This window comes from Xyrauchen texanus, chromosome 26 (genome assembly GCF_025860055.1).
Source record: "Xyrauchen texanus isolate HMW12.3.18 chromosome 26, RBS_HiC_50CHRs, whole genome shotgun sequence".
Taxonomy (NCBI): domain Eukaryota; kingdom Metazoa; phylum Chordata; class Actinopteri; order Cypriniformes; family Catostomidae; genus Xyrauchen; species Xyrauchen texanus.
Window position 1 is genome coordinate 1004429 of NC_068301.1, and position 13197 is coordinate 1017625.

Below are 13197 nucleotides of genomic sequence, written 5' to 3' on the forward strand. Positions count from 1 at the left end.
CGACAATAAAAACCACTTGACTTGACACACACACACTCACACACACACTCACTCACACACACACACACACACACACACACACACTCACTCACACACACACACACACACACACACACACACACTCACACACACACTCACACACACACACTCACACACACACACACACACACACACACACACTCACACACACACTCACACACACTCACACACACACACACACACACACTCACACACACACTCACTCACACTCACACTCACACACACTCACACACACACTCACACACACACACACACTCACACACACACACTCACACACACACACTCACACACACACACACACACACACACACACACTCACACACACACTCACACACACACACACACACACACACACACACTCACACACACACACTCACACACACACTCACACACACACACACACACACACTCACACACACACACACACACTCACACACACACTCACACACACACTCACACACACACACACACACACACACACACACTCACACACACACACACACACACACACACTCACACTCACACACACACACACACACACACACACACACACACACACACACAGGAGTCATAAGAGGGGTGTGTTAGGTAGTCAGACCTCACACACACACTGATCAGGAGCAGAGAGTGTTTGGACACAATGACTGGGAGTAAAGTGTGTATCGTGGGTTCTGGGAACTGGTGAGTTATTTTATATTTACTGTTAATAAAGCAACAGAGATTGATTAATATTACAGTGTTGATGCATCAAGAGATATTCTGAAGTTTACAGAGTTGCATTGGCACTGCAACGTTACCGACACGCTTACACATACTTTTAAAAATGAATTACAGAGATAAACAAAGAAACTTAAGTTATTTTATAGAAATATAAGCTTCTGTAACACAAGTTAGTTGTGAAAAAAGCTCCAGCAGCATTTGAGCACAAACAACACTTGCTTTTATATTTGATGATGTAATGCGACATTCAGACCTTTCATTCAATGAATCCTCTCTGGAGCCTCTGAAAAATACGACTGGATGATTCCCATGAACATAACACTTAACGGTGCTGTTTGCTCTGTGTGTTTGTGTGTTTGTGTGTTTGTTGTTCAGGGGTTCAGCGATCGCTAAGATCATCGGTCACAATGTGAAAGCGTCCAATCGTTTTGATCCTCTGGTGAAGATGTGGGTTTATGAAGAGATGATTGATGGACGAAAACTCACCGAGATCATCAACACAGATCATGAGAACGTCAAATATCTGCCCGGACACAAACTGCCCAAAAACGTGGTGTGTATTTGTCTTTGTGTGTTTACCCTATTGTACCAAGATGAGCATATTCATATACGACATATATATGTTATTTACACGGTACTCCACTTAATAAGAGATATAATAATAATAATAATAACCTTTATTTTCTATAGCGCCTTTAAATGTACATCTCAAAGCGCTGTACAAAAACAATTAAAATAGCAAAGATACAACACACAAAAGAGACATAATACACAGTAAATAAATAAATAGATATAAGTGTTGAGATATCTCACCGGTCTCTGACAGCTCGAGACTCTGTAAACAACAAACATAAACATGTCCGCAGTCTCTGACGCTTTCTGCCTGTCAATCATTTTGCTCGTTCTCACAGTATTGAAGCTGCAGAGAATTATTGAGACTTAATGACATTATTATGCCATGTAGTTCATAACAGTTGCCAGATGAGGGCGCTGTTTCACTGCTGGTGTTATTGACAACCGTTTCTGCTCTCAATAAAGCTCATCTGGTATCTTTGGAGTGCGGGGATTTGGCAAGAGGGGGCGTGGCTAAACCAAATCTCTTACAGCACCTTTAAAATACATTGTAAACATGTTTTGACAGATAACCTGAAATGTGCTTCAACATTTTATTTTATGTAACGAATCACTCTAACTATATTCGGTTACATCTATTAAAGTCATTTTTTAAAGGTCATGCAGAATTAAGCATTGCATATAGTACTCTCCAGAATACCATGGTAACACCACACGTCTAAATCTTTATTTGTTACCTGCAAGATTTGTATTGAGTTCACACTGAGCTTGTTATCTGTAAACTGACACATATAGATTAAAGCGATGACCTTTCCACAGCTCATGTTACACCTACATCACCTTTGAACAATGTAATAACACTGTTGCTCAACAACACATGGATTAGATTCATAATGAATCACAAACTATACTGTCACTAAATAGGTCAGAGTTTAAGGAATCACACGAGATAACTGTGATGTGGCCATTATTTTTATATTGCATTAGGCATTTCTTGATTTACCCGCTCACTTTATTGAAGATTATCCACCTGTTATAAACAGGTTATAACAGATCAAGCTGGTTTTGGGATAGCTGTTTAGTTTGTTGCTGTTCCAAGATGGTCCACCAGGTCGACCTGAAGCATCTAAACCAGCTAATGATCATAAATGACTAACTTACATCAGATAGAAACCATACAAACTTAGCTACCAACTCATCATAATCTGGTTTTAACTGGATTTCCCTGCAGAGAATAATAAAAATGTTCTCCTTAATCTGTAAAACCCAATTCCTAATGTGCTCTAAGTCCTCGTGGTGGCGTAGTGACTTGCCTCAATCCGGGTGGCGGAGGACGAGTCTCAGTTGCCTCCGCGTCTGAGACCGTCAATCCACGCATCTTATCACGTGACTTGTTGCGGGCGTTACCATGGAGACGTATCGCATGTGGAGGCTTCACGCTATTCTCCACGGCATCCACGCACAACTCACCACACGCCCCACCGAGAGCGAGAACCACATTATAGTGACCACGAGGAGGTTACCCCATGTGACTCTACCCTCCCTAGCAACCGGCCCATTTTGGTTGCTAAGGAGACCTGACTGGAGTCACTCACCACACGCCCCACCGAGAGCGAGAACCACATTATAGTGACCACGAGGAGATTACCCCATGTGACTCTACCCTCCCTAGCAACCGGCCCATTTTGGTTGCTAAGGAGACCTGACTGGAGTCACTCACCACACGCCCCACCGAGAGCGAGAACCACATTATGGTGACCACGAGGAGGTTACCCCATGTGACTCTACCCTCCCTAGCAACTGGGCCAATTTGGTTGCTAAGGAGACCTGACAGGAGTCACTCAGCACGACTCCAGGTGTGATAGTCAGCGTCAATACTCACTGAGATATACAGGCCAAAAAAAAAAAGGGAAATTATTTCAATTTTGGGGGGTTCCGGGACCTTATGGTAAGATGGCATCATAATAGATTCTATGTAAAATAATGAGATCATTATAATGACAGTGCCGGCTGCATATATGAAAATACACAGAAATATTAGTGCACACTTTAAATATATCTTGTAAACTGAATGTATATTTCAGAATTATTAAATCCCTGTGATGTGTTTGTGGTGTGCATGAATGTAATGTAATGCTGATTGAGAGAGAAACCTTAAAAGCCTGTTATAGAAAAAGTTTAAATAAAACATTGAGAAAAAGTCAATATACTTTCAGAATAAAGTTGTTGTGTTTCTAGAAAAAATTGTTAAAATTCAAGAAAAAATTAAAAGTAAAATGTTGAGAATAAACTCATACTTTGACAATACATTTGTTGTTTCGATAACAATACGAATTCAATTTCAAGAAAAAAGTCGATATACTTTGAGAATAAAGTCGTTGTGTTTCTAGAAAAAATCGTTAAAACAAAATGTTGAGAATAAACTGATTATACTTTGAGAATAATGTTGTTGTGTTTCTATAAAAAAAAATTACAATGTAATGTAAAATGTTGAGAATAAAATAATATTCAAACTTTGAACCAAGCACAAGTTGCTTATATTCAGCAAATACTCATTTTAAAATATCAGTAACAATATAATCATTAATTAATATAAGCTGTTATTTATCCCAACATAAGAGTCACTTTAAATAGATCGATATAAACATTGAAACCACTTTTATTTCACAAATAACCACTAGATGGTGCCATAATCACGTTACATATCACAGGTCGTTTGGCTCGTCAGATTGAACTGAGAGTGAAACAGGAGCCGTCAAACGTGTTTCATATAAGATACACACGCCGTTATAGGGTTAACATATTTATGCGATGTAAATTGATAAGATACAGCGGTCTTATAATATCATGAACATTACAACAGATTATTATGTGTTAGTTTAACATATTTAACATATAAGCAAACCTGTTTTAACATGGTAAAATATTTTTCTTACACATTTTATTGACCTAACAGGCCCTGAATGAGTCTATCTCAAAAATCACAAAACAGGGCTGATGAAAGCGTTAAAGTTGTTCATCTGAAGGGATTAATGGCCTGATCTGAGATCTGTTCTGATTTCACAGGTGGCTGTTCCTGACATCACAGAGGCCGTGAGTGGAGCAGACTTTCTGGTCTTCGTCATTCCTCATCAGTTCATTGGGAAACTGTGTGATCAGATAAAACCTCAAGTCAAACCCGGAGCCATCGGGATCTCACTCATTAAAGTATGAGCCAATCATGATATATGTTTAATAATGGGCAAACCATTCAACATCTCTGTTGTAGTACTGTTTTGAAACATTTATCATTGCATAATGCCAACGTAATGGCAATGCTTCACTTACAATTTAAACAAAATATTAGGCAGTAAAGAGTGTGCTAGTGAACACAGTCCATCTCTCTGTGTGTCTTTAGGGTATAGATGAGGGTCCGGATGGGTTGACCCTGATCTCTGACATCATCAGGTCAAAGCTGGACATCGAGGTCTGTGTTCTGATGGGGGCAAACATCGCCAGTGAGGTGGCAGACGAGAAGTTCTGTGAGACAACCATCGGTACGAGAAAAAACACAAACACACAACAAACCTTTTAAATTACTGAATAGCACTTGACAGTGTGTTTATGATTGTGTGTGTGTGTGTGTGTGTGTGTGTGTGTGTGTGGTGTGTGTGTGTGTGTGTGTGTGTGTGTGTGTGTGTGTGTGTGAATCAGGAGCCACTAATGAACCCAACGGTAAGATCTTTAAAGAGCTTCTGCAAACTCTAAACTTCCGCATCACTGTCGTGAAAGAGTGCGACACTGTGGAGCTCTGTGGAGCACTGAAGGTAATTCAACACAAACACACACTATTATACACACACACACACACACATGTTGTGTTTCCATGTTTTATGGGGACTTTCCATAGACATAATGGTTTTTATACTGTACAAACTTTATATTCTATCCCCTAAACCTAACCCTACCCCTAACCCTAACCCTCACAGAAAACTTTCTGCATTTTTACATTTTCAAAAAACATAATTTAGTATGATTTATAAGCTGTTTTCCTCATGGGGACCGACAAAATGTCCCCACAAGGTCAAACATTTCGGGTTTTACTATCCTTATGGGGACATTTGGTCCCCACAAAGTGATAAATACACGCTCACTATTATACACACACACACACACACACACACACACACACACACACACACACTATTATACACACGCACACTATTATATACACACACACACACACACACTATTATACACACACACACACACACACTATTACACACACACACACACACACTATTATACACACGCACACTATTATATACACACACACACACACACACTATTATACACACACACACACTATTATACACACACACACTATTATACACACACAAACACACACTATTATATACACACACACACACACACACACTATTATACACACACACACACTATTATACACACACACTATTATACACACACACGCACCCTCTATTATACACACACACACACACTATTATACACACACACACACACACACACTATTATACACACACACACACACACACAGACACACTATTATACACACACACTATTATACACACACACACACACTTTTATACACACACACACACACACACTATTATACACACACACACTATTATATACACACACACACACACTATTATACACACACACACACACTATTATACTCACACACACTATTATACACACACACATTATTATACACACACACACTATTATATACACACACACACACACACACTATTATACACACACACACACACACTATTATACACACACACACTATTATACACACACACACTATTATACACACACACACTATTATACACACACACACACACTATTATACACACACACACACACTATTATACACACACACACACACACAATTATACACACACACACTATTATACACACACACACACACACACACTATTATACACACACACACTATTATACACACACACACACACTATTACACACACACACACACTATTATACACACACACACACACACACTATTATACACACACACACTATTATACACACACACACACACACTATTATACACACACACACACACACTATTATACACACACACACACACACACTATTATACACACACACACACACTATTATACACACACACACACACACAATTATACACACACACACTATTATACACACACACACACACTATTATACACACACACACTATTATACACACACACACACACTATTACACACACACACACACACACTATTATACACACACACACACACACACACTATTATACACACACACACTATTATACACACACACACACACACTATTATACACACACTATTATATACACACACACACACACACACACTATTATACACACACACACACACTATTATACACACACACACACACACACACACACACTATTATACACACACACACACACACACACACTATTGTACACACACACACACACTATTATACACACACACACACACACACACACTATTATACACACACACACACACACTATTATATAAACACATTATACATGATTGATGTTTATATAACTGATTTTATATAGTAGTTTTACAGATAAGTGATGTTATAGATGAGTGATGACAGAGATTAACGTTATATACTGTTTGAGGGATGTTATCGATAAAGTTATAGATGAGTGATGTTACAGATTAATGTTAAAGTTGAGTGTGGTGATGTTGGCGTGACCAAGTGTCATCTGTAGAGAGCCAAGCTTGAAGGGAAGAATGGTAAGGATTGACACCTGTGGTAAATAAACTCGAACCGCTGTTTTAGGTGATTTCCCACAGGTGTCAATCCTTACCATTCTTCCTCTCCCGGCCTTACTGTCCACAGACATCGTTTGGCCACGGCCACATCACAACAATGAGTGATGCTATAGATTAATGTTATAGATAATTGATTTTATAGATGATTCATGTTATAGACTGATGTTATATTGGTGTTATAGATAATTGATGTTGCACATTGACGTTATAGATTACTGATGTTATAATACAGTTTTTTCCAATCGCTATGACAGTTTTTTCAATACATTTAACAAGTTTCCTAAACTCTTAACGCACCAACACACCTAAAACACACAATTGGCAAAACGGTTAATTTCATGTTCAAAATCACACATTGTAAACTAAACTCCAAAACTAATTTTCAAAATACAATAATACACTAACACAATACACTATGTCTAACAAAACACTGCAAACATGTCTCAAAATCAAATAATTATTCAAAACACTAACACATGTTCTCTTCCAACAGGAACATTTAGTCAATCATAACACAATGACAAAAAAACACTATCATCAGCTGAAATTACAGAAACTGCATTATTTTATGTGTCAGGTCTGCCCTTATACAACAGACAGTATATTGTATTGATCATAGATTGTGTTTTGCACTGTAGTTTCTTTTGATGCCTCTCTACATTTTTGTTTTGTTGGGTTTAGTAAATGCATTTTACTTTCTTTTGCTGCAGAACTTCAACACAAAAAATGAATGACCATCTCAGAGTAGCTTTATAGAATGTACAGTTTCTGAAAAAAAAAAGACAGAGACAGAATTGCTGCAGTAAAGACTTTATTTGCAAAAGGACATTGCTGCAAGATATACAAACAGAAAAAGCACTGGAATAATAATTAAAAAACAAAGTAATCTTCTAATCTTCCCGGTCTTCTGCATTTGGCCACATGTTCTCATCCACATCACACCTGATATCTTCTCTGGCAAGGCATCGTGGGAAGAATCTTTTGGCATGCCTTATCCACCCCTGGCAGTGTTCAGCTGTGATGTCTTGGCATGCAGCATCCATTGCATCCAGGAGGGACATTTGGTCATGTGGACGATGGTCAAAAACCTTCCATCTCCAGGCTGAGAAAAACTCCTCAATGGGGTTGAGGAAAGGGGAGTAAGGGGCAAGGAAATGGGACATCATCCTTGGATGGGCGTCAAACCAGGCTGTGACTGCACGGGAATGGTGGAATGCCACATTGTCCCATATGATCACATATATTGGCAAGTGGTCTCCCACCTGTCCCCTTTCTACCTCTGGCACCAGTCTTTCGTGCAGGTCTTCTAAAAACAGGAGAAGGCGGTCTGTGTTGTAGGGGCCAATCTCACATTTATGCAGGAGTGCACCGTTGTTGGAGATTGCGGCACACATGGTAATGTTGGCTCCTCTCTGGCCCGGCACGGTAACTGTGGCCCTTTTGCCAATTATGTTTCTCCCACGGCGACACCTTTTTTCTAAGTTGAAGCCAGCCTCGTCAACATAAATAATTTCATGTGGGACTTGATTGGCCTCCAACTCCATGACTCTCTGAAAGTAATTAGACACAGTGTATGTAAATGCTTTGCTGTATATCTACTGTATGTCCTAATGTACTCCAGGTTTATAGAGTAGTTTACTGCAAAACACACTGTGTATATTACAGTAATGACTGTATTGCATAACCTTACCTGGACGTATTGGTGACGGAGTTCTTTGATGCGCTCACTGTTCCTTTCAAAAGGAACTTTGTATAGTTGTTTCATTCGAACTCTGTGTTTAGCTAGAGTCCGAGAAATGGATGTTATGCTGATTGCTGCAATGTTCCCAAAGACAAGGTTGTCCCCTACAACTCTGGACTGAATGTCCTTCAGTTTTATTTCATTGTCAGCAATCACCATGTTGACAATAGCAAGTTCCTGTTCTTCATTCAGGAGCTTTCCTCTGCCCCCTGAGGGAGGTAGACGTTGAATCCTTAGAGGGACAAAATACAGTTACATTTTAGAGACCGGAGGCACACAGTCACTCTAATAAATGGTAAAATTATTTACACTTTGCTGTAGGAGAAGCAATATCCTACCTGTTGGTTTCTCTGAAAATACGGACAATGGATGCCACTGTGTCCCGGCTGAGATTTGGCTGTATTCCTTCACCAGCTACTCTGTATGATAGCCCGTGGTTTATGACATGGTCAATGATAGTAGCTCTTATTTGATCAGTTACCCTAGCTCTGGTCCTTCTTTGAGCGCCACCACGCATTCTAACTCCTCTACCTTGCCCCACTCCTCTCCCTTGTCCTTGCCCCACTCCTCTCCCTCTACCTTGCCCCACTCCTCTCCCTTGCCCTTGCCCTTGCCCCACTCCTCTCCCTTGCCCTTGCCCCACTCCTCTCCCTTGTCCTTGCCCTTGCCCCACCCCTCTCCCTCTACCTTGCCCCACTCCTCTCCCTTGCCCTTGCCATTGCCCCACTCCTCTCCCTCTACCTTGCCCCACTCCTCTCCCTTGTCCTTGCCATTGCCCCACTCCTCTCCCTTGCCCCACTCCTCTCCCTTGCCCTTGCCATTGCCCCACTCCTCTCCCTCTACCTTGCCCCACTCCTCTCCCTTGTCCTTGCCCTTGCCCCACTCCTCTCCCTTGTCCTTGCCCTTGCCCCACTCCTCTCCCTTGCCCTTGCCCCACTCCTCTCCCTTGTCCTTGCCCTTGCCCCACTCCTCTCCCTCTACCTTGCCCCACTCCTCTCCCTTGCCCTTGCCATTGCCCCACTCCTCTCCCTCTACCTTGCCCCACTCCTCTCCCTTGTCCTTGCCATTGCCCCACTCCTCTCCCTCTACCTTGCCCCACTCCTCTCCCTTGCCCTTGCCATTGCCCCACTCCTCTCCCTCTACCTTGCCCCACTCCTCTCCCTTGTCCTTGCCCTTGCCCCACTCCTCTCCCTTGTCCTTGTCCTTGCCCCACTCCTCTCCCTCTACCTTGCCCCACTCCTCTCCCTTTACCTTGCCCCACTCCTCTCCCTTGCCCTTGCCCCACTCCTCTCCCTCTCCCTTGCCCCACTCCTCTCCCTTGCCCCACTCCTCTCCCTTGCCCTTGCCCCACTCCTCTCCCTTGTCCTTGCCCTTGCCCCACTCCTCTCCCTTGTCCTGGTACTCGTCTTCCTCTCCCTCGTGCAGGCATTTTTTTCTTTCTTTCTTTCTTTCTTTCTTTCTTTTTTTGTGTTGCTCTATATTGTTCCTTTTCCACACAAGATCAGCCCAAAGAGTCCTCTTTTAAAACATATGATCATGCGATTGAAAGAACCTCAACACCTGAGTGTGCTTCCTAGATGGGAATCAGCTGTGATTTATATATTTGCATAACTTCAATAAGCTGTTTCTCATTAGCAATGGAATAAGATACAGGGAATATATTTGTGTTTCAATTCACAATATGAACAGCTGTTCACTTTGACTTTAGCCTACATAAGTTATGTTTAGAACATGATGTTATCTGTTCTGACATACAGTGTGAAAGCATTTGTAAATTTGACTGTAAAATTACATTGTTTTGGTCTTGGTTGAGCTTGTGTGTAAAAGAAGTTCAAGCATTTTAAATTTGTGTTAATTGTATGCATTTTGTGTTAAAGCAACAACAAATGTGTTAATAGTATAGCTTATACAGACGGATGTAGTGCTAACTGTGTTAAGAGTTTAGGAAATTTGTTAAATGTATTGAAAAAACTGTCATAGCGATTGAAAAAAACTGTAATATTAATAATGATAATTATTATTTATATAGCGCCTTTCAAGGACCCAAGATGCTAGGCTAGGCCAACACAGAAATGAACATATAAAGTAATAGATTGATGTTATAGATGAATGAGGATAAAGATGAATGTTATAGACGATTGTCGTTATAGACTGATATTATAGATGCCTGATGCCTCACTCTCGTCCATTCTCTCTGTGGTAGAACATCGTGGCGGTGGGCGCTGGTTTCTGTGACGGTTTGGGTTTTGGTGATAACACTAAAGCTGCAGTGATCAGACTGGGACTCATGGAGATGGTGACGTTTTCGAAACTCTTCTGCAAGAGCGCCGTCACCTCCGCCACATTCCTGGAGAGCTGCGGCGTCGCTGACCTCATCACCACCTGCTACGGCGGACGCAACCGGCGTGTGGCCGAGGCATTCGCTCGCACGCAGAAGGTGAAAGTACAATACCCACAATTCATCATCGCATATCTGAAAAGATTCAAACGGCACTTCTACAGTTAAAGGCAGTGATGCTGGTCAATGTACAAGTTTAAATAGTTTTGTGCACATCATCTAAAACCGGTTTTAATGCTGTGTTGTTGAATTCATTAGTCAATAGCAGAACTGGAGGCAGAGATGTTAAATGGCCAGAAGCTTCAGGGTCCTCAAACATCAGCAGAAGTTTATAAGATCCTTCAGAAGAAACACATGGTGGACAAGTAAGTCAGTGTGACATCATCCACATTACCTCATCATTACATCATCGACTGTGTCCTATCATCAAACCTCTGTGTGTGTGTGTGTGTGTGTGTGCAGGTTTCCTCTGTTCGTATCAGTGTATCAGATCTGTTTCGAGGGCCGTCAGGTGAAAGAGTTTATCAGCTGTCTTCAGAATCATCCAGAACACATGTGATCACACCAGTGCAAAATCCTTCTCAGTAACGCACAACAACGTCACACTACAATGAACACAGAAACTCCTGCACATATCGCACAATAATAACAATAGTAATCATTTTTATGTAAATTCATCAGTCAAATATGTTTTAAATCTACATATTTCTATCTGAACACACTCTCACTCAGGACTGATATGCTGATAAACGCACAAAATGGTTTGACTTTATTCATGTGGTTTAATATGTACATTTGGAGTTACGAACACAATATTACGGCGAATTTTTTTTATTGTATTACAGAAATACAGAAATGTGTGTAATCTACTTTTTACAGCACACAATAAAAGTCATGCTGCATAAACACAAAATAAGACTTTTCTCATGGTTTAATATCAGACATTTTTACATGAAATTAGATTAAAATGCAAAGTAGCAAGTGTTTTGTTTACGATGGATGGCAATCGCTGAATGAAGAGATGTTAGAATGCCATTCTGAACACAGACATTAACTAGACAAAGCAGAAGATTGACAGGTCAGATCAGATTGTGGGGTACATGGCAAAGCTGGATATTCCACACTGATTTGTATTTCGTGCCATGTGGATGAAGCCCTATTCACCCCACGCCGTACCCCAGCTGAGAGAGTCAGAAAGAGAGAATGATTACCCTGAAATCATCAAGAATAAGTCATATATTTACCATTAGAGGTCAGCAGAGCACATACTGACAGGACATACTGTATACAGTTATTATCACTTCTGTTTTAATGCTATTACTGTTATATCACGTGTTATTGTGTGTGTTTGCAAAGCCAGAAATCATGTGTATTGTCTGACCCATAATGACCACTAGAACCGCATGATTAATGATCCTAGAACTGCACATCAGATCATAATAAATAACTGAACACACAGGCAGCGGTGTGATATATCATGATAAGTGTGTCTGTATGTATGGGCAGAAAACAGGTAGACAGGTGTGGTCTGTGCAGTATTGTAGATAGACAGGTATGTTGTAATGCAGTTAGACAGTGCTGGGTAGTAACAGATTATCAGTTTTCAAAGATTAAGTAATTGTAATTTGATTAAATCACATTTTATAATGTGCATAACTGGATTACATGAAAACATTACTGATTACATAAACCATTAGGAAGTAATTGACTTATTAATAGGTGTGTACATTTTCTCTGACAATGATTTGTTTACAATACATTGTCTAAAGATTATGACGCATCATGAAATCTGAAATTTGGTCACAATTCAAGTCAATTTGATTATTTTGTGAGTTGTCACGTCACTAAATGTGGTTTCTGTAACCCTAAAGCCACCTAACCCAACCTAATTATAATCTAGCCAATCTAACCCTAACCCAACCTAATCCTAATTTAACCCAAC

At 40.5% G+C, this 13197-nt stretch overlaps 1 protein-coding gene across 2 annotated transcripts; it reads left to right on the forward strand.

Moving 5' to 3' along the window:
• Positions 1-679: 679 nt before the first annotated feature.
• On the forward strand, positions 680-11814 carry LOC127620296 (glycerol-3-phosphate dehydrogenase [NAD(+)], cytoplasmic-like). Of its 2 annotated transcripts, none has more exons than XM_052093484.1 (8): positions 680-720; positions 1135-1312; positions 4399-4539; positions 4730-4868; positions 5026-5138; positions 11121-11354; positions 11514-11620; positions 11718-11814. In XM_052093484.1, exons 1-8 carry the CDS (start codon positions 680-682, stop codon positions 11812-11814), a joined length of 1050 nt encoding a protein of 349 aa, XP_051949444.1. The 2 variants fall into 2 exon arrangements, with proteins under 2 accessions (XP_051949444.1, XP_051949446.1); XM_052093486.1 differs by having other exon boundaries at positions 4468-4539.
• Positions 11815-13197: the final 1383 nt, after the last annotated feature.